This window comes from Dicentrarchus labrax, unplaced genomic scaffold (assembly GCF_905237075.1).
Source record: "Dicentrarchus labrax unplaced genomic scaffold, dlabrax2021, whole genome shotgun sequence".
In the NCBI taxonomy this organism is placed as follows: domain Eukaryota; kingdom Metazoa; phylum Chordata; class Actinopteri; family Moronidae; genus Dicentrarchus; species Dicentrarchus labrax.
Window position 1 is genome coordinate 21,193,008 of NW_026136714.1, and position 22,760 is coordinate 21,215,767.

Below are 22,760 nucleotides of genomic sequence, written 5' to 3' on the forward strand. Positions count from 1 at the left end.
CTGTCAATATATAATTACATTACCTATTGGTAAATACTCAATACCTATACAAATACTAAGGGACTATCTATTATTAGTTGGCTCCAATGTCATATTCGGCATGTGTTTGGTATACAAATACTTACGTATTTTAGTAAATGTTTGACTTATATGTACATTTAGTCATTTCCAGAATCCAGAGAAAATGTAATAAAACTAAAAATTGACCCCCAAAAATATTCTTGCTGAATTAACCGCATGCCGAATTTGACAGTGGCTTCTAGATATTATTTTAAAAAAATAACTATGCCATTGCAATCTATGTATCTCTACATAATATTAAACTGAACTCTAATTAAGTTTGGTGACACTTCAAACTAATATAGAAAGTGACTCATTCACAAGCGTGGGCAGTACACTACGGCTTTCTAATAGCATATTGTGTTTTATTTTATGCTGAATATTAAAAATCATCTTTCCGTGACTTTGACAGGATGATGCCTTGAACGAGAGAAAAGATCCGGGGGTCCCTGCTGTGAGCGGACGGGGACGAGCGGAAGCCGCGTTTGTTGTTCTTCCTTCTGTTTCCGAGACGTTCAGGGTCTAAACGGGTTCAACAGCCGTGTCTGCATGTCTCTAACAATTCACTCTATAAATCGTCTGCTACCGCCCCCGAATGAAGGTAATGTCAATTCTGACTTTGTTCTCATGCTGCGGACACTTTGTCAAGGTTGACCCGGGTTAAATTTCACAGTTTAATCCGTTTCTGTTTTGTACCAACTCCGTATCCCCCCGCAGTCCGCCTCGGTTAGCCCCGGACGGCGTGCGCCCTCCAACCGCTAGCCAAACAAATCCAGCGCCGTGCTTTAAGCTCGCCGGGTGGTAAACTTGTTCATACCCTGTTTCTATAATAATTTAAACGTTTCAACATTTTGAGATGCAGAAATTGGCGTATCCAGAGGGCGTGTTTACCTCGTTGTCAGGTGTGACAGCTGGTGAGCGGTGGGCCGAACTTCTCCTGAACGGGCCCGTCCATGTATCGTTACGTGCTTGTCACTTTTGACATTAGAGCTATGTTTGGACACCCGCCTCTCAGCTGTTGGCGCAGTTGCCATCGCTACATTTTTTCCATGAACAAAAACTCCTGCCTTGTTCAAATGTAAAAAAAAAAAAAAAAGTAACAGATTTAGGGTTTACCATAATATTTAGCTTATCTGTAACAGTTCCCCCTGAGTCTTAAATGTGGATATGATCTCAGGCATGTGATGAAAGTTGCCCTTGCAACTTCAGTTTCGTGCCCCTCTCCGTATGGTTGAGATATGAACCAATGCCAGCGGGCCGTATATCTGTCCGCAGCCGCTGTTGCAGCTTACTTGTGACCCAGTCGTGTGTAAACAGGTTATGTAAGTTTTCTCCAAACTTGTTCACCCCCAGCCAACCTCATGGCGACTGGGTGCATAATATAATGCAATCAGCTCCCCCTTTTTTTCTCCTTTGCACGTCCATGTGTTTATATTCATGGTGTTCAGGAGATAATAACAAACTCATGAAATATTACACGTTTATTACACGTGTCCCTGAGCCATGCATGGGCAGCAGGCGGACTGCAGGGGGGTTTAAATAGCCTAACCTGCAACCTGGGTGGTTTCTTAAACCTCCTGCTGCTGCTTCTAAAGGACACGGCTGCATGGTTGCTAGTAGAGCAGCTGTGATATTCAACACATGAGGACTTCTTATGTCTTTGACTGAGTAACTTGTTGTTGTTGGGGTTTTTCTGCATGTGAATACTGCTTTCAAGCAATGTTGTGTGAGAAAGAGCTGGTAAAGTTGACAGGATAACCAAGCAGATAGAGGTATTTGTTTTTGATTTTATTCAGCGAGAACATTCAGCCCAGGACAGAGTCACTTACACTATCATGTAACTTTTAAGCCTTGTAATTTATTGCATTAATCACACTCTGTGCTGGTATGTTGTCTCATATCATGACATAGTTACTATACAAATATCTCATCTTTGGAGTATATTCTTATGTTTAAATACACCTGTTTTAGAAAAACACATTCTGGTTACATTTTGTGACACATTTGTGTTAATAACAATAATGTATGTAATATTATAATGTCATAAACATTCTGACCGGCAGCATAAAATTTGCTTTTTTTGATGTACATGGCCACATTGCGTCTGATTATTCAAATCTAGATTCCAGCTCCAATGACCTGCTCCAATTTAGTTTAAGTCTAGGCCAAAGTAAAAGCGAATTAAGATCTATTGTGCATATGTTGGTTGTTCTGATTTATTTCTGTACTGTGACAGTCAAAGGTCAATAACTGTGACATACAGGTGGAAGTTTTTAAATAGTTTTTGTGTCTGGTTGAGCTGCGCGATATTGTTTAAATCATCACAAAATGAGTCTTCAGTATTGATATATATCACAATAATCAGACTGATGTTGTTCAATGCACTGAGCTGTGTCCCCGCTTTATCGCCAGAGCCCAAACTCTTCAGACAGAACACTGTAATACACCATTTTGTTACTGTAGTTTGTATTTGTTAGTTTAGTTTGTAGTTACAGTATCATGGTGCTTTCATTGCATTGACACTTGAATGTCTATCTGTCTGCTTGAAACTATTAGTTTAGACAAGAGAATTTTGTAAAACTATAACATCATTAGATCATCATCATCACAAAGTAATTTCACTTACAGTCCTAGATAACATTGACAACATAAAGATAACCTTATTTTCTGGGGGTCAAATCAACCAAACATTAGTAAAATTACCAATGTTTGAAACTTCCGTATAATCAAGTAAAAAAAAAAAGTTGACTAAAGTCCAGATTCAGACTAGATTAGACATGTAGCACTTTAGCGATTACAGACAAGGTTTTGTTTTTCACTACAAATTTCTGCGGGAGATGCTTTATTTAAAGGGACTTTGGAACCATTTATTTAAAAATATTTCTTTCATGAATTAGTTTATGGGTGAGATCCGTAGGGCTGGAAAAATGCCCAAAAGTTGGCTGTTTTTTGTCACTCTTATTTGAGACGCTGGTAAGTGAGCTGTTGCTGGACTGGAGGCTCGTAATCTGCACTAAAAATGTTGGCAGCGTTTGATTGAATTAGAGTTATTCCAGTACCGATACCAGTATCGGAGTACTGGTACTGATACTGCCTAAAATGTGGTATTGGGTGTCAGTGAGTATGTGTGTCTCTGCACCGATCCGATACCATTTATTGGCCCACAGATATTACTATTAAAATCATCTGGGGTCTGTACAAAACAGTTTTCTTAAAGCTGGTGAACAAGAGTTGTAGACCAGGGTATCTCTGCAGAACTAGAGTGGTTCTGCTTCCAGCTGATCCAACGTGAGGAGTTGCTGCTTTTCTCTGTTTTATATCGCTCCCTGCCAGCTAATGTGTTTCTTGTTGGATTTGAACTGAAATCTGGGTGCTCTTGTGTTGTTTTTCAGATTAACAGGTATGCCAAAGGAAAAATATGATCCTCCAGATCCCCGTAGATGTTACACCATCATGTCAGCCGAGGAGGCGGCCAATGGGAAGAAGTCTTACTGGGCCGAACTCGAGATATCTGGTCAGTCTAACACGCCCCCACTGGTTCTGCTACTATGAAAACATCCCAACTGAGGCTTTGAGGCTCAGGTGTAAATATGTACCTAAAGAGACAGAAGATTCTTTTTTGCGATATTAGAAAAATAAGAAAAAAGTAGCCAAACAAAAACAATTGTGGAACAGATGCAAATATTAAAATTGACAAAATATTGTTAAGTTGGCATCCAGAGTCCAGTTTCCGCAGTGCTTATAGATTTAACATTTAACAATGTATAAAAGTCTAGCTTTTAATCTTAGTGAGAAGCTTCTTGACATTTGTAACTCACTCACATTGTATTAAGTGTCTTTAATGTTTCTCATTGTTTGTATTAGCGGGCAGTAGTTTCTGAAAGTGGAAAGGTGGAAATAAACAGAAAATGAATCAGTGCTAATTTTGATAGGTAATTTATTATTTAAGTGATTTTATAAGCAAAATATGTTGGGTTTGGGGAAGTAAAGATTTTATAGACCAAATTATCAATTGATTGAACAGATGCAGGTTTCTGTTGTGTTTTACTTGACCTTTTATCTGTACACATTAGATAGATTAGATCTGTGTCACATGATGGTCTAAATGCTGTTTTCTGTTTTCAGCTCTGATTCTATCCTGGCTGAAAAACTGAATGTAGTTCTTGTTCAGGCATGAAAATGAAAACGGGTTAGAAGCAAATATTGATATCAGTTTTCAAGAGAAGCCTTGCTGAGTCTTGAAGAGCCACAGTCTGTTTGGCTCCCTGTTTCGATTGATCACAAAGCTCAGATAGAAAATCTGTGTTTTTCTATTAAGATTTGAAAGTGATGTCCTCTTAAAGACAATCCGTTGTACTTGTGTTTGTTCTGACGCAGGACGGGTGAGGAGTCTGAGCACCTCGTTATGGACACTCACCCACCTGACGGCACTGCACATCAACGACAACAACCTGACCCGCATCCCGCCGGACATCGCCAAGCTGCCCAACCTGGTCTATCTGAACCTATCGTCCAATAAGCTCCGCAGCCTGCCCGCCGAACTGGGCAACATGGTCTCTCTCAGGTAGGCTGTCAGCGGGGTTGGTCCTGTTTAGGGATTTTAGGGACATGACTGACATGAGTGCCAAGTGTAGAGAAAACATGAGAGGACTGAATTCACTTGAACACCGAGCTTCATCACAGTAGCAGCCTGCATTAAAATCCACAGTGTCCAATCATCATATCACTTTGTCTCTATTAAGAGATAGAGTATTTAAAAAAATATGGCAATAAAACTACAGACAGTGTCAGTGAGTGTCACAGAGCTTTAGAGATTGGTTGAATATTCTGCAATTTTACATTGCAATATTGATTTATGCTATTAAATAATGACATTTCTGGAAATTTAATTGAGAAATTATCTTCAAATCAGGGTGCTTCATCACATTGATGCAGACATTGTGTAAATTCAAAATGATCATAAAGCAGATTTACACCTTGATTTGTAATCCACAATGGCCAAATACAGCCAGGGATTTCTAAGTAATGAGAGGGTTTCCGCCAGGGAATTAGTTAGCGGAGGTGGGACACTGTGAGTAATTGAGCCATTCCTCCTGGTCATAGTGATCAATAAGAGCTCCTTCTTAATTTGCTTCAGATTTAAGTGATGGAGGACAAAATCCACAGTTCTTGTTCTGTGTAAAAATGTAATTAAATGGTTATCTAAAGCTAAAATGAGGTAAATAAAGTGTATATCTTCCAAAGTCACAGTCTTTTTAATACAAAATTCCCTCTTGTGTTTTTATCTCTCAGCATGGAAACGCTTGGCTTCAGATAAACTTAAATACATTTTGGCACTGAATGAGGATATTGGATTTAGTCCCCCATCACTTACACTGGAAGCACATTAGCAATGGCTCTATTAATTGAAGGAGGAGGAAAGAAGAGAGAAGAAGAAATAACCATTGTTTTAATCCTTTAAATATGTCACTGCCTTTTCTGTACGATGTGACGATTACAGCAAGAAACCCTGTTCTGTCATTACTCTGTTAATTTAGTTTCCCAGTGCAAATAACAACAGTTCTTTAAAATTAATGTAATACTGAGTGTAGAGTTTGGACCAGATATGAATTTCAGATGTAATGTGTGTACAGTAAAATGTAATAAATAATAACTTAATGAATGAGAGTCACTGTCTCAGCTTCGTAAGTCTTCCATGTTTTGGATCTTTGTTTTTTTTAAAACTGCTTTTATATTTGCTGACATTTGTCTACTTGTTTGAAATTTAAACGACTTCATTTCTGCATTTCTCCCTGCTACATCAGTGCATATTTTGTTTTGAAAAATAAATGATTCTTTGGATTCATTCAAGGGATTACGTGCCAAACAAGTACAGAAGAAAAGTGATCAAAAAACATGATGATTAAAAACACAGTGATCAAACACTCAGAAGAAGGAGGAGGATTGTGAAATGTGTGGGTGAAAGTAGTTATCTCACGGGGCTCAGAAAAGCATCACACCTTGAAACTGACAAACAAACAAAAACAAAGATGACAAGCAAAGACACATTTTGACTGGAAGACTGAATTAAACTGACAACAAAGGACCACGTGGTAGGCGATGTTTTGACACTAGTAAAAATAGATCAATGACAAGGAATTACCACATTGTAAGAGAAAGTTTGTGAAAACCAGGAAAGACTGAGACACAAAATTCTGATATTTTTGTACCATTTCTTGCAGGGAATTGCTTTTAAACAACAATCTTTTACGAGTTCTGCCTTATGAACTTGGGAGGCTTTTCCAGTTACAAACTCTGGGGCTAAAAGGTGGGTCTTTCTTTTATTATTACCATTATTTTGGACCAAGAACTCAATTAAACATTTTACATTAAATTCTGTTTTAGATTACCACTATCCACCATGAATTCTCACTGCAACCAATCATTATTTGAGAACACTTTCTGAAAATCTCATAGAGAATTAAGACAGAAGTGTGATTTCCCTGCATTTTTATAGATAGTGTATTTTTGTTGTTTTGCAGGGAACCCTTTGTCCCAAGACATCCTCAATCTGTACCAGGAGCCTGACGGAACCCGAAAGCTTTTGAACTACATGCTCGACAATCTAGCAGGTAAACGGCTCGGTGGCTTCACCTTACCACACCAGCATTTATTGGAACTCATGCATTTTTAACTGGCAGCAACGCGGGTATATCATAGCAGGTATACCATTGTGGTTGTCCCAGACAAGGGAGCGCTTGTGCCTAATTTCTCCCTGCCCTGCCCTGTTTCCAGTGCACCCAGAGCAGCTCCCACAAAGACCTTGGATCACTCTCAAAGAGCGAGATCAAATGATTCCCACAGGTACGTTCAGCAGGCTTAATGTTATAGCATGTTTCACTTTCCACTTCCTGTTGGAGTAGAGATAATTCCTTATACTGTCTGTGTTTTTGCATGTCTTGGTGAAACATATATTATTTGTTATTTAAAGCAGCATTAGGCTAGATTTCTTTTGTTGTTGTAAAACTTCACTTCTTTTATCAGCTTAAATCACCAGTGGTGGCATCGCATTCCCGAAACAATTACACTTACAGGCCTATTGGTGATGTAAGAGGGTGTCGAGTTTTATTTAGTTGCCAAGTAGGATGTAACTCACTCACAACCTAATGCTTTATTTATAAAACACATTTAAACAACACAAGCTGCCCAAAAAGCTGTTTGCAAGTCCAGTATATAAAAATGGCCCTTATGTGTTTTTCAGCGGTGGCAGCCATCCTACTTTAGTTTCAGCTAGAAATATAGAAATATTTTTAGAATAATAAATGTTTGTCTTGCTACAGTTCCAGTGTCAGATCCATAGGGCCGCAAACACCAGAAGAATACAATCAAAACTAAATGGATCTCAACAATAATTATTTAGTACTTTTCAGCCTCTCTCCAAACTCTGTGATTTAGTTAACGTCTCTTCTCCTCTCCAGCTGTGTTCACGGTCATGTGCTACAACGTGCTCTGTGACAAGTACGCCACGCGACAGTTGTACGGCTACTGTCCATCCTGGGCCCTCAACTGGGAGTACCGGAAGAAAGGCATCATGGAGGAAATCACCAACTGTGACGCTGACATCATCAGCCTGCAGGTAAATGAGGGGTAGACACTGCCTTTACGCTTCCCTTGTTTCGACTGTAAGCTGAATTTGTTTTCCAGGGAAAAAGAAACACATCAGACAGTGACCAGAGCAGGAAAGAGGAAGATTTGTTTTGTGGACATGTCTAAAAGTAAACTATATAACTTAAGTGAGTCATGCTAGGCACGATGGTGCTTTGAACAAAATGCAGGTGTAATGTTAACCAAATTCGCTATCTTAGCATGGTAACATTAGTTAATTAGACCGGCCAACATTGCCATGCCTACAGCCGTGACGCTAGCATGGCTAAAAATGAATTTGCCCCTGGACCACACAGAATCCATACCTGCTTACTAACTTTTTTTTCCATTGTGGTTGTGATTGTAGCAATTTACAGTCTTGTAGCTCACTTGTGACCTTTTAATGCAAAGAAGGTCTCCAGCTACCATCTGTCCATCCACTGACTTCTTATGACCGCAAGGAAGAGTCACTCAGAACAATGTCAGCTTTAATAGACCATGAAACTGATTTATTGAGCTGTTCAATGTCGTCAGTGCTGTAACTGTCAGACTGTCCTCTGTGCAGACCTGCACAGCTGCTATCAACTCCACGGATCAGTCCACAGTAAACATTCCCCTTCAACACAACCAAGTCACTGTCTAGTAGATAAAGAGGTAGACATTTCTCATCACTGTAGCCAGTTTAGATTCCTGTCCACATAAAAGGAAACTATGTTGGTTCTCTAAGTCTGGAAAGTCCCTTATTTCTCATTTCAGATCAATTCACCATCTCTTTAATTGTCTTACTATCTACCTGGACGTTTCCAGAACGTCCACTAGTCAAGGAAATCTGAGAATATTTCTGAATTTTCCAAGGTTGGGAAGTCTATAAAGTATATAAATTAAAATTTATATAAATATGTATTGTAAATGAATACATTTAAAAATAAAATAGTGGGGATTGGGGAGATCTATCAATCTATTCAGCAAAATAGAGAATCACCTGAAGGTTTTTTTTATTCATCGTCTGACGATCACTCTTCACTCATCTAATTGTCTATTTTAGATGACATTTCTTGCCCTGTGTGTCTGCAGGAGGTGGAGACCGAGCAGTACTACACTTTGTTTCTGGAAACACTAAAGGAGCGTGGCTATGACGGCTACTTCTGTCCAAAGTCTCGTGCCAAACTGGTTTCTGAACAGGAGAGGAAACACGTGGACGGCTGCGCTGTGTTCTTCAAGACCGAGAAGTGAGTTTTAGAGCTTTACTTTTTGTACATTACAGAACTACTAAAGAAGGGACATTTTTACATTTGTAATTAAAACACACATTTTCAAACTCCTCTATGGATATTTATGTTGCTTTGTGGATGGTTCTGCAGGTTTTCTTTGGTCCAGAAACACACTGTGGAGTTCAACCAGGTGGCAATGGCCAACTCTGAGGGCTCAGAGGTCATGCTGAACAGAGTGATGACCAAAGACAACATCGGGGTGGCTGTTTTGCTTGAGGTCAACAAGGACATGTTCTCTGGTGGTAAGAACCAAAAGAGTCGCTCCGTGAACCTTCTTTGGAACATAACACAAAACAGACGATGTAATGTTACTATCCCTTGTGTCGTTGTGCTGTAATCCAAGGCGACACTTTGAAGCCTCTAGGTATTCCAGTTTACCAGAAACAGTCCAGTCCATCGATGTGCTCCAATGTTGTAAAAGAGCTCTAAGTGACGTCTTTCATTGCTTGTTTTGTCCGATCAACAGTCCACCACCAAAATATATTCAATTTACAATGATATAACATATAAAAAAGCAGCAAATCCTCACATTTAGAGAGCTTATAAATGTTGAAACAATTAATCGATTATCAAAATCTGATTAACAATTAATCAACTACTAGTCCCAGCACACGCATATTCTCAATCTGGGTAATATTACATGTGACTTGACCCCCATACCTTTGTAACTTTAACAGTTAACCAGACCAATCATAGGGTTATTATTAATGTATAATATATACATGGGGCCATGGTTACACTGTAGCAAAATAGTGTAGCCACAAATTAATCAATAACATTGCAGTCAACTTGTAAGCAGCAATCTAAAATGCTGTGTTTTTCCAAATATATCAAAGTGACACAGGAATAATCTGTAGTAAGATCTTTTGCCACAAGGTGTCACTAGTGACTTTCAACAACATCAAATGAATTTAGTTGATTTCTAATTAAAGGAGTGATATAGAATGAAAGAGTGGTCTGTTGGTGGCTTGTGTTTCATAAATCAGAATCAGAATTGTTTATTGCCAGGTAGGTTTTACACCTACGAGGAATGTGACTTGGTGCGTTGGTGCATTAAATGCGCACCAACGCACCAAGTAACAATCAATAATCTCTTCTGTTGTGGTTTTGCAGGACAGTTTTGTTCCATGTATTTAGCAGTGACAGTACATAGAGCTTAACTTCCCTCTCTGTGGGGGATTTATTTCTTTCTTCAGTCATGTGTAAATCCCTCTCTTCCTTTTTAATGATTTTATTTTACATTCTGGGCACTTTTTGTGTTTCTAAAGTTGCACCAGACTTCTGTGCTTTTCTGTAACCAAAATAACCAAAATAAGTCTGTGGTCAGGTTTTATTTAGCGGTTTGGGAGTTTATGTTTAAGTTGGGTTTTTTTGGCCTTATTGTAATCCCCTTTTAGATTTCTTTCATCCCACCTAAACAGTTTGATGTTATCAGTGTGAATTTTTACTGGACTGAATTAATTCAGCTTAATTTTTCACTCCTTAATTGGCCGTTTATCTGTGAAATAATCCTGTTTTTTTTTATTCTGTTAAGGCATGAAGCCACCACAGGAGAGGCAGCTGATCTTGGTGGCCAACGCCCACATGCACTGGGACCCCGAGTACTCGGACGTCAAGTTGATCCAAACCATGATGTTCCTCTCGGAGCTGAAGAGCATTGCTGAGAGGGCCTCGGGCTCCGTGGCGACCGGTTCGCCGACCTCTGACCCATCCTCCATCCCTATCGTCCTGTGTGCTGACCTCAACTCGCTACCTGACTCCGGTAAGACTGTCTCCCTTTTCAGGAAGCCCTGTTGGCGTTTAGTTTTTCTCAGTTTATGTTGCTGCAAATTTAGTTTTGTATGTTGGTATTATTATAAATAATGTTATTTGCACAGTGTGATTCTCCTAAACTAACACATACTGTATACCTGCATGCAATTATTTCATAGTTTCCCTTTTTAGCAAATAGATGATGCAGTTGGACACTACATCATAATTGGTGCTATGAAGATAAACACAAACATAGATTTTGGGGGGCATTTTTAGGATTGTATTTTAAAAAGAAAGAGGGATCTGGGTTAAGTCGTGTACCTTTGCAATACAATATTACCTTTGTATGAACCAGGTGTGGTGGAATACCTGAGCAACGGAGGAGTGGCCGAGAACCACAAGGACTTCAAGGAGCTACGCTACAGTGAATGTCTGACCAACTTCAGCTGCAACGGCAAGAATGGCAACTCAGATGGAAGCATCACACACAGCTTTCAGCTGAAGAGCGCCTACGACAGCAATCTGATGCCTTACACCAACTACACATATGACTTCAAGGTAAAAACCTCCCTGAGTGTTGCAAGTTTTAAAAAACCTCTTTTGATTCACTCTAGATCTTTTTTTCTTTTGGCTACAGGCTGCCATTTGTCTCCATTTATTTCTTTAAGTTTGCAATTCAACTAGCAGACCATTGAAACTTGCACGACTCAGTTGAATTACAGAACTCAAGCAAGTTTCAGAAGTCTGCTAGTAGTCTTTCAGATTGCTCAAAAATGAACTGAAACCAATAGATGCCTGGAACAATAAACAAATAAAACAGCACGGTTTGCAAAATGTTTAGCAATAATGAAAATAATGTGTTATGTAGTAATTGGTCTAAAGCATGTTAAACCACTGATATGGTTCTTCATGAAGTTAGGTAGCCCATTGTAACCAACAACAAATTAAACTGACCCATTCCCTCCTTATTACTAATTTTGTGCCTTAGGTTTGGATAATGTATGTGTAAAACATATATAAAATAAATATTTGCCAGTTCACAAAGGGCTCAGCTACACTGCATGTAGAAATGAATACACTACAACTCCTGTGCTGTGATCATTTCTCAACCAAAAACTAAAGGACATACAGATCAATGGTGGGTGGTTACAAAACACAAATCTTGCTGATGTGTTACAGTATTTGCCACAAGACTGATATGATGAGTGTTTTTGCTGTGGGAGATCTCAGTTGGAACGGAAATCCCTGAACGTTGCAGCATATGAGATATGAGGTTTTATCATATGTGGTACGAAACAACACAGCACAGCACAACTTACCTTCGCTTTTTTTAGATGTGTTGGTGGTAAAGCGTGTATGTATATGTGAATCTGCAGTTTGGATTTGTCTTGTGGTTTTTGCTTTGGTTCCTAATGAGTCATGCAGGCATTTGACATGTTTTTCTGCTCCTGGTTTTACATTAGTATCAATCGACTTCCCGGACTGTCTTACACAAACCTTTAATATGCAGAGGTTCTCAGAGAAACACTGAGCTCATCTTTAACAAATGGATCCTCTATTTTGGCTCCTTTTACAACAAAATCCCTGTTTGTGTTTATTTTTCACTCTTTCATCTTTTCAGTTTTTTGGAAATAGTCAGTGGGCGTAGATTATTATTACCTATTTTTACATATTACGGATGAGGCTTTAGGTTTGAGAAGTTTTTTCCTTCACACAAACATCTACGTGAACCCTTCCTACGCCGGACTGACAGACACATCAAAGGCTGTCATTGTTCATTATCTTTGCTTCCAGTTTTCATACCCAACAATGACAGAGGTTGTTCCAAAAAAATTGTTGTCAAACTTCTCTAGAACTATCCATTTTAGATTTTAGATTAATAACTTGAATTCTAAATAATTTTCTTATTTCAGTAAAAAGTCCAGTATCCATCTGCTCGGCTCAGTCTTTTGTCAGTGAATGTTTTCCTGACCAAAACCGTAAGAGAAATGATCCTGTCTGAGGCTCACAAACCAGAACATACATTCTTCTTCATGTCTTCCTATCTAGTTTTTGTTCAGCATACAGGATCTTTTCCTCCTTATTGGTCCTATGGTGGATTTTCTGACACACATGTCCCTCAAGATTTGGCCAAGACTGCAAAATTACATCTTTTATACAGTATGTTTATCTGAGACTGAATTTTGGTAATATACATACACATGAAGGGGCCAAATTTAAGCTTCTGTGCCCTCTGCAATCTCTTATTTTGTTAAAGTGTCATATCCAATGGCATTACTAGTGTACGGTGTTGTTTGAAACATTTTGATACACACACACAGGACATTGCCTGTCCCTGTATTTAAGCGAAGTTCAATATTCAGGGAAAAACATTTTTTCGCTTTCTTGCTGAGAGTCAAATGAGAAGATTGACTTCTCTCCTGTCTGTACGCTAAATATGAAGTTGATGTCAGCAGGCAGTTAGCTTAGCTTAGCACAAAGACTGGATACAAGGGGAAACAGCTAGCCCATCCCTGTCCACAGGTAACAACATCTGCCTACCAGCACTTTTAAAGCTCATCCATCAACAAATTATATCTTATTTGCTTATTCCGTGCAAAAAACAAAGTTTCACAACAACAACTGCCGCCAGGCTAGCTGTTTCCCCATGTTTCCGGTCTTTGCGTTAAGCTAAGCTAAGCCAACAATCTCCTGGCTGTAGCTTCATGTTTAGTGTACATAAATCAGAGTGGTATTAATTTTGATCTAATTGAACACGAATAAGCGCATTTCCTCAAATGTCAAACCTCCCTTGAAAAGTTTAACATATTTCGTAAAATAGTAAAAAGGGTCATCTGCTGAAGTATTTAGTGCCAGTTTTCACTGATAGAGCTTAGAACATAGTATTAAAGGCCCAGCCCTAAATCGATATCACATATGTTGTCTTTGTGTCTGCAGGGCGTGATCGACTACATCTTCTTCTCCAAGACCCACATGAGTGTTCTGGGCCTGCTGGGACCGCTGGACAGCCAGTGGCTCATCGACAACAACATCACCGGCTGCCCCCACCCCCACATCCCCTCGGACCACTTCTCCCTGCTGGCCCAGCTGGAGCTGCAGCCTCCCCTGCCCCACCCGCTCAACCCCCTCAATGGGCTGCACCTTCCGGTCCACAGGTAGTGCAGCCCGAAAGAGCCCCGCCCACCCTTCTTACGCCACCTTCAAGCACTGTCCTCCCCCTCCAGCTTTATACAGGACCCTGTACAGTTTATCGATCATGTTTAAACTCAGACCCCTCCGAGACACACCTACCCAAAAGGAGTGAAGTATTTGCCCGTTTGTTGCTCCTTTTTGTGTTTTTGCACACTGTAAATGTTTTATTTTATTTTACTTTTTCTTTCTCCCCTTAAAAAGGCTTGATACCAAATGTACGGCTTGGGATGAAGTTGCTATGGTAACCCCCAATGTCAATTATTTTGTTTGCCTTACAAACAATCATGACCACTTCTTAGATTCTGCTCCTACAACAACAAACCTTAACTAATTCTATCAACTTTTAAAAGATAAATCTTCGACACAAATGTCAGCAGAAAAGCTGAATATCATTTGCATTTCTTTTTTCATTTCACACAGCTGTGAAATCATCTTTTTAGAGTAAAAACAGAACTGGAACCTGGTATCACTCCCAAATTAACTGACAGGTATTTTAATAAAAGGAGTAACACTACAAACAACTGAATCAAAGCTAGGAATGTTGTACGAGGATGTGAAAGGTCTGTTTGCATCAGTCTTTTTTGTAAACACAGGTCCATATTTTTAGTTCTGATCAGCCGAAAAACACCAACATAGTTAATTCAACTACATGTGAGTAAATACCTGCAATTTTAAGGTAAAAAAAAGTACTGATTGGGCATTTTTAAAAGTAATGTAACGTCATTGTAACACTAAATTGGTGTATTTCATATGGGAACAAGAACATGAAATCGTCTCATGTCACAGCTGCAAGTCTTGTGAATCTTTGGTCACATGACAGCACTGATGATATTGATGACAGATTGTTTTAGGGTGCTTTCAGATTGAAACTTGCCTTGTGGATATACTAGTCGTTCAAGTCAAACGTTTTCTGGATCCCATTTCCACATCATTTGGGATTACGTTGCCTGGTCCAGTTTTAAAAAACGTGAGAAAGAAGTTTACCTGACTCATCTTTTTTGCAAATCTAAACCTGAAAGCCGCCTCATGGTGCTGCGTGGATGTTACCGAGCTGCTGCATTCACTTCTATGAATTTCTTCTTCTTTAATATGGGTCTTGTACCTCTCTTTGATCATTGCTAAATATTTGACCTGCAGAGGTATCGTGTTCATCTTGGCCGATTCATGCTCACTGTAATTTAAAAGATGAGATTCTAGAGTTTTCTGCATCACTATGAAGTAATAAAACAATCAATTCAGGCCGAATGAGTGCCGAAATCCCAAATGTAAGCCTTGCAACCAAATTAGCCCTCTACTCTATGACTTGCTTTGAAAAAAGTATTTTAACACAAGAAATAGATTTGTAACACGGTCCTGACATTGACCAACAAGGCGCTTTACACTTTTAGCTTTTGAACACCTACGATCTTAAAAGAGAATCGTCCCGTTTCCCATCACCTGACTGGCCAAAGAATCTCCCCAGAATGAGTGACTCATGCTCTGTCGATAATAAGATAGTATTTATTTATAGGTCACAGAGAAAAATACTTTTTGAGAAGAATCTACTGAAGATTTGTGACCAGGAGTCGAATGTATTATGTACCGAAGGCTCACTAGGAAATTGGTTGTTTGAGCCTCTTAATGCCAGATTCCTGTGGACTCTAAACTTTGTATATTTATGTCAGATGATTAGAACTAATAGCCCTTTATGTAAGTTGTAACTCAGGGCTATGCTATGCATTCAGCAGTACCTCTCAAATGAAAGACTCGAAAGAGTCGCACCGTACGAGCAAAACCAAACAGGAAGCTATTGTTCTGAAAATCCTTTATAAGCACAGGTAGTGTATGTATGGCATACAAATATGTTGTTGTTGTAGAAATCCCACGTCTTTGTGCATTTTTGATAAAAAAAAATACTACTGCACTTTTGTTCCATTCCCAAAAAGAAAAACTTGGGAAATTTAAATTTATCAAATTTTTGAGCCGCAAAAAGCATTGAGATAAATTTGGTTTAGATTCATCATCATTTTGTTTCGTTGTAAGGCTTTTAAGAGCAGCTCAATGTGGGATCGACAGGATAAATGAATGCAAGGGTTGGACTGGGTATCAATAATAGTGCTGCTATGATACAGTACCTGAGTTTCAGTACCAATTAAATAAAATAATATTTTTTTCCCCATATTTTGAGAAACTAAAAGGGGGCACAATCCTGAAATGTTTAATGTCGTCAAAACCACTGGCTCCAAATGCAGGGGTCAGGACCCACACAAGGGGTCATGAGATAATTAACATGGTAGAAAACAAGAGAACTAATGCCTTCTGCTCTAACCACAATCAGCCCCACGACACTGTCTAAAATAAAATACTGTCTAAATTTGTAAACATAATCTAAATCAGGAAAAAAGTATTGATACCCAGCCCTGTCTGTGCAGGCGGACTGAAATAGCTGCCTGCACGTGCTCTCAGTGCTTAACATATCTGGCACATTTCCTACTGTAGAGTCTAGTAAACCCTGACTTTTTGAGATTGAATTAGTTAAATTAGTCATAGCATTTGCTCTGTTCAGTATTTGAAAAGAAAAGCCATAATTCTGGGATAAATGGTGTCAGCACAGCACGGCACCCTGTAACCTCAGCTTTAAACCGCAATCGGATCGGTTTTACCGGCAGTATCGGCTTTGCTTCATTTGCACATGATTTGACGCTAACCTCCAGTTTTGGTGGAGTTGATGAAGTCTATCTTTGTGAGCATTTTGAGGCCTATACTTCACTCCTACACTCACCTCACTGGGTTTCTGATTTTGTACAACAGCTGTACATAAATTAAATTGCCTTTGACGACAGGGCGTCTTTCACATCTGTGAGGGGAATGTACCATTCTCCGATAAAGGGGCGTATTTTTTCTCACAAATCAAAGATGTACTTGTACTTTTATTTTCTTTGCCCGATGCACTAAGATCTCTTATGTGAATACAACCTCCACCTGTGTCTGATGCTCAACATTGTTTTTGAACTACGGGCATTTTCTGTCTCTAACTAACATGCAGTCTTTCAATTGGTACTTTGTACAATTCAGTATTACCAAGTTTTTGAGGAAAAAAAGATAAATGTTCTAGGTTTAAAAGCAGTTTGTCTTGATGGCTTTTATTTCTCCAGTGCACATTTAAGTGTCCACCCAACGCTTTTCAAGCTCTGATGATGTTGCTAAATCAAATTATTTTGGTTTCTTCCTCTTTCTATTTGATGTTTCCCCCTCTGAGTTTTCCATATTCCTGTCAATCACACACATCATCCAACATCAGCCACTTGTTTTCCTTTTTCCACCATAATATCCAACTGTCATTACCTATAAGCATTTGACCTGTTAATTTTGTCTCTGTAGAGTGCACCTCACATACTTTTTCTACAAACAACGTGCCTAGTTTGTACAATTTCTCCAACAGCAGCACTGCCCATGAGACCAAGACGCTCAGAGATTAACCCAGCACCATCATCCAGCCATCCGTCCATCCATCCTTTCATCCTTCCAAACCTTCCTGAAGCAACTCTTTGGGAATGAGATCATGAGGAATTGAAACTGAAGAATTATTCACCTCAGACAGGTTTCAGTTTTTTTAATCTAACAGGTTTTTTGTATCCGTAACATCAAGGACAAACCCGTCATTTCTACCAGATATCTGAACACTTGTTTGTGGGTTTTTTATTTTGTATTTTAGTTCTACAAAAAAAGTTGCTGTATCGTTCACAGGATTACCATGACCATCATCGCATGCAATTTCTGAATGTAAAAATCCTGTTGTTCAATATCTGGCCATTTTTTGTTTTTGTTTTTTCTTTGTTTTTTCTTCCTTCAACTGTTAAATTCATTCAGGCTGATTTTACAGCAATGTGGTCGCTACATGAGGTTATTAAATCTGTGGCGGCCAATAAGATGCCCAGCAATGTTCACTGGGGAAAATGAGGATTATCTGACAAAGCATTTAGCATTTGGACAAAGGGTTTGTTGTTTTTAATCTGCTTTTACGTGTTGAATTTGACAGCCTCCAAATAGGCCTGGTCGCTGCATCCAAACCAGAAAACATGAATTTAAAGGACTTAAATGTATAAATGTAATAATATTTCTTCTCGGTGTATTAACCTGTAAATAATGATGTGGAAAAGGAATTCAATACACACCAAAGAAGTCTGATTGAATTAAGAACTGAGGCGGTACAACCTTTAAAGGCATGGTGTATCGTGAATATTTTCAGTAACTCTTGACACACACAGTGTCATTGTTCATTTACAATAATGACCACAGGTTAATGCACTGGCTATTTATTTAAAGTGATACCATAAGATTTGGACTACAAGGGGGGAAAGGCAGCAACTTTAGTGTCAAAACACTTTCTAAAGTCTTTTCAGGTTCCTGTCTCTCCTTCACAAATGTAATTGTGGGACAAATAAGAACAGAAATGCAATGCTATGCTATTATTTCTTACTTGGAGCATTCCTAGAAAAAGTCCCTTAAAGTTACTGCCTTTCAGCAACTTTCAGCAGATTTGTTTTATTCATAATTTAAGTAAGTGAAGTGAAACTGGGTGAGGATCCTCAGCCACCAGCAGTCACCAACAAAGGTGCTACATTTTAAAGGACTGCATTTAAACCTTATATGTAACAACTGTTTTAAGTTTCGAGACAAGCAGCTCTTCACCACATTGGTTTTCAACCCAGCCAGCCTCCACCACAGACGGGAGGAAGCAAGCAGCCAGTGAGCGTTTTGCCACAAAGGAATTGTGGTGGAGAGCTAAACTTAGACAAAGAGGGTTTTGTATTGTGGAAGCCAAAGTACGCATCACGTCTGACAATTAAATGTCAACAAGGTGCAAAGCTGCAGCGACACAAGCTACTGTTCGCCTGCGAGGACTGGCAGTTTGTCTAACGTAGGTGGCAATGATGATAAAAATATACAGATCTATCCTTTGTAGATGTCCTGTAAAAGGTGTGTTCCTGAAGATAAAAAGATTTGAAATCAGTGAAAAGTTGTTTCTGTTACAACTTTTCAAAGAGCAGGATGCTGTTTATACGATTTAAAAATAAAAAGGACTACATCACACTGTCATCAGTGTTGGTTGAAGACCTGCTCTAATTTGGGGAATTTTCATGCTTTCATTTAATTTAAGAAAGTATATGGCCCTCTGTGAATTCATAAAGCTTTTATGATAATAAACTCCAATTTTACACGTACACTAGTTGAGTTTACTTGTCAGGAGGAGTACCACTCAAAACAGCTGTATAATGTCACCTTTGGCTCTGGAGGGAGCTTTCTAAAGTTTGAAACAATAACCCTGATTATGCAACAGTTATCTTAGCTTGTGCTTGGATAATTTTAACAGAAAGCCTATGTTGCAGTCTGGAGGTGTGGGCTTTGAAACAAGCAGGCATTTAGGAAGCAGGGGGTCTAATGGAACATGCTATTGAGCTGCATTATGGAAATTGTAGGGACTGAAAGTCAGGATATCTAAGTCTCCTGCTAAGATTGTGACCATCCTGACCATACTAAATCACGTTGGTAACAGTACAATGTTACCAAACAATTAGGGTTATATATAAAAAGCTTTATTAGAAAAGCTCACACGTGGGTTACAGGAGGTTTTCATCCAGAAATGTGATTTAGTTGAAGTCTTCTCTCTGTAGTTCCTGGGGGCCCGAGCCAAACAAGCTACTTATTTGGCTGATACCTTGGGCCAGCTCCGGCCCAAATAACACTCATGTATGTCTAGAGTATTGAAGCAGTGATATTTACTTGAATGAATGGAGGACTTCTACAAAGGCTACAGCTGTATTTAATATGTGAGCAGTTGCACCTCATTTGAAGCCAAACATGCTCAATAGCACTTGTATCATCTTTCCACACAAAGCCCCAACCCCTTCCCACCTCCTGTAGGCAATAAACATGTCATTTTTGAAGAGTCTTTTTGTCTGTGCTTTTATTCTGTTTAACAAGACAAGTCATGGATACAAGAACATCAGAACATCAGAAGTTACAGCACCATCATCCATATAATCAATGAAATGTTAACAGCAGGATCTGATTCACATTTACAGGAAAGCATTCTTTATTTTGTTCATCGTGTGATTATTAACTATTAAACCAATAACAGAATTTTTCTTCATATTACAGATTTGTGGTTTCTGACAAAAAAAATGGCAACATGAATACACTGTACAGCAATATGAGTATTACTATTAAATGTCCATACCTCTGGCATATGATGAAGTACTAAGACAGTCTCATAATAAGCGGGTTTCAAAAGGCCGATTGATTGAAGAAAACTATACTGAAGGTGTTAAACAGTATGAAATCATCAGAAGTTGGTTGTGGCAGCAGTGGGTGAAACAGTGGTTTCAGCCATATTTTTCCTATAAATAAAGTGAAAAATTGAACATTAGAGTGAATAACAATAATAATTATTTGTGTTTATGATTGCAACAACTCATTATTTATCTTATTATCTTTCTGCCTAAACATTTGGTTAATAAAAGCTATTTTTATTAAAAGATATTACAACAATGAGTTGTAGACTAAAATCACAGAAGAAATATAAAAACAAGTCATTACTTTTGAAAATCTCTGATGTAGTCAATGACCCATGATGCCGTTGGACTGACACAGACTTTAGAGCCGTTCCTTCTGGTGATTCTGTGGAGAAAGGGAGTGGTTACATTATTATTAAAGTTCAAATGTTCACAGTGTACAGATGCTGCTCCCATTCAGACACTGACAACAAGAGTTACAGTACAGAACCTTTCAGTTGAACAGGAGTGGTTCAGTAATGTAGATGTGTGTTCTGAAATGTTATTGATAACTTCAGTTTTTCCATTTTGTGCAATGTTGTACTTTTATTTCACTTTTACTCTGACAGCAGAACTACTTTTGGTTAAAAAAATCTTTATGTGGCTAATGGGACACTTCCAAGCTGTATCAACGTTCGAATGTCAAACCAGAGCTAAAGTAGTAAGTACAGAAGTTAACTCGAATACTGTTTTTGAAGTACTAGTACAACATTATCTATCTATTTATCTGCTCTCTTCCCAAGAGTGAGATAATGACTTGGATATCACTCTGTATTTTTCCCTGCACTACAACAGCTATGGTTACTTTCCAGATTACAAATTTCCATACAAGATATTTAAGATCAAAATATGATGCATTATGTTGATAAAACCAACCAACTTGCTTGAATGCTTCACTCCAAGCAGCTACAAAATTATAGAACAGGAAAATTATATAAGGGGCTCCTGTAGGATGAATACATTCACTTTTGATACTTTAAGTACTTGAGGCACTTGTATTCAGGTAAAAATTTTGAGCGCAGACTTTATTTGTAATTGAGCATTTTTACATTGTGTTATTGCTACTTGCTGGTATAGTATATTTTACAAATAGCAACTTTTACTTAAGCAGAGAATCTAAATACTTTTGTCACCTCTACTCTCATCAGGATAAAACCACCTTGTCAGCAGCTGTAACCAATCAGAAATCTTTGACTCAATTAGGACTACTCACATGATTTCAATCCAGCGACAGTGTCCCGAAATAGGAATCACCTCAATTTTCTTGATGACGCGAAGAGGAATGGTATTCGAGGTTGTCCGTATACAGGAACACCCCGACCTGGGAAAAGCTGTGAGAAGGTAACATTTAAGAAGCAGTTTAATTATTGTAGTGACACATTTTACCCTTGAGAAGCCCCCTGAAAATCAGAGTGAACTTTGGCAGGAGAAATGAGCTCAAGGTCCTGTCAGTAGCTCTTTCTGGAGCTTTCAATCACATCTCACAGTCTTTCTCAGCCGATGGAGTCTGATCACATATGATGAGCAAACTCCATCAGCTGAGAAAGGCTGTAAGATGCAGTTGAAAGCTCCAGAAAAAGCAAGTAAGTGGACCTTGAGTTAAGATTTTTTATTTTTGTCAAATCCTTTGACACCCAACTCACACAACAGAATACAACTATTTACTTCAACTGTAAAACTATAAAAAAGTATGTTTTATTCTGTTTGTGTTTTACAACAGAATAATTAAAAGTATAAATAAAACAAGAATTAAACATTAAAATGAAATCAATATGAGACAATTACCACAAAATGAATGTATAAAAATGATAGTGTTAGAGCGACATAAACATAAACAAAGCGCAATATAATGCCTAAAAATGTACATTTAAAATTACATTACATGTGGTCCAGACATATTAAACTGAATTGAACAATCTGACAGACTAGATAACTGAATTTATTTTCAAAAAGAAAATCAATATAAAAGAAAAATCTCTTACCATGCAGAGTGGAGATGTAGCAGAAGAGAGTCAGAGCGGCTAGGAGGAGCAGTGGTTTAGTCGTCATCTTGGCGGTTGTTTGATCTTTCAAGGCCAATGAGGATATGAGAGTGATGTGAGAGTGTCTGTGAGAGTGAATGGAGTAGAGTCTCGGTTTATAAAGAGGCCAAAAAGGAAGTGTGTGTAGGAAACAGTGCTTATTTTTCCTGTCTTGGCACATCAAATATGGAAATTGTGGCTTGCTTTTTTTCGGGGGTTTCTGCTGAATAACCTTTATATGACAAAAGGTATTAGTGGGTTTTTTTAATATATATTATCCTACAAATCTGATATGTTAGCACTTTTAGAATTAAAAATGAATTTCCATTACGAATTACGTACATGACATAACTAGCAGTCTGTCATTGCCTTCCAAAACAATCCAAATGAGCATTTTCTGATCTGGAGCCCCTATCAGCAGGAGGTTTGTCTGTGCCTTACAACAAGTACAGGAAATTATAAAACTCTTTTATTGTTAAGGCTGAAACTAATTTGCTAACATTAGGTTAAAGATCATGGTTAAATGA

General features: G+C 38.5%; 2 protein-coding genes across 2 annotated transcripts; one reads left to right on the forward strand and one right to left on the reverse strand.

Annotated features, from left to right (window-relative positions):
* The first annotated feature begins 538 nt into the window (after positions 1-538).
* Positions 539-19,827, forward strand: cnot6l (CCR4-NOT transcription complex, subunit 6-like). The gene is made up of 12 exons (XM_051421758.1): positions 539-661; positions 3,453-3,574; positions 4,438-4,624; positions 6,282-6,367; positions 6,582-6,671; positions 6,835-6,903; positions 7,518-7,675; positions 8,758-8,912; positions 9,045-9,196; positions 10,489-10,716; positions 11,062-11,264; positions 13,644-19,827. The coding sequence occupies exons 2-12, from the start codon at positions 3,463-3,465 to the stop codon at positions 13,863-13,865; spliced, it is 1,662 nt and encodes a 553-aa protein (XP_051277718.1). The 5' UTR covers positions 539-661; positions 3,453-3,462; the 3' UTR covers positions 13,866-19,827.
* Positions 19,818-22,335, reverse strand: LOC127375663 (interleukin-8). The gene is made up of 4 exons (XM_051421761.1): positions 22,195-22,335; positions 21,426-21,543; positions 20,478-20,558; positions 19,818-20,278 (listed from the first exon to the last, which is right to left on the reverse strand). Exons 1-4 carry the CDS (start codon positions 22,259-22,261, stop codon positions 20,224-20,226), a joined length of 321 nt encoding a protein of 106 aa, XP_051277721.1. The 5' UTR covers positions 22,262-22,335; the 3' UTR covers positions 19,818-20,223.
* Between the last annotated feature and the right edge of the window lie 425 nt (positions 22,336-22,760).

Excerpts from the sequence above, each read along its gene's own strand:
- LOC127375663 (XM_051421761.1), bottom strand. The coding sequence starts at position 22,261 with ATGACGACTAAACCACTGCTCCTCCTAGCCGCTCTGACTCTCTTCTGC. Across the intron at positions 21,544-22,194 it reads CTACATCTCCACTCTGCATG|CTTTTCCCAGGTCGGGGTGT; the intron begins GTAAGAGATTTT and ends ACCTTCTCACAG. Across the intron at positions 20,559-21,425 it reads TGTCGCTGGATTGAAATCAT|AATCACCAGAAGGAACGGCT; the intron begins GTGAGTAGTCCT and ends CTTTCTCCACAG.
- cnot6l (XM_051421758.1), top strand. The coding sequence starts at position 3,463 with ATGCCAAAGGAAAAATATGATCCTCCAGATCCCCGTAGATGTTACACC. Across the intron at positions 6,904-7,517 it reads AGATCAAATGATTCCCACAG|CTGTGTTCACGGTCATGTGC; the intron begins GTACGTTCAGCA and ends TCTCCTCTCCAG. Across the intron at positions 10,717-11,061 it reads CAACTCGCTACCTGACTCCG|GTGTGGTGGAATACCTGAGC; the intron begins GTAAGACTGTCT and ends TGTATGAACCAG.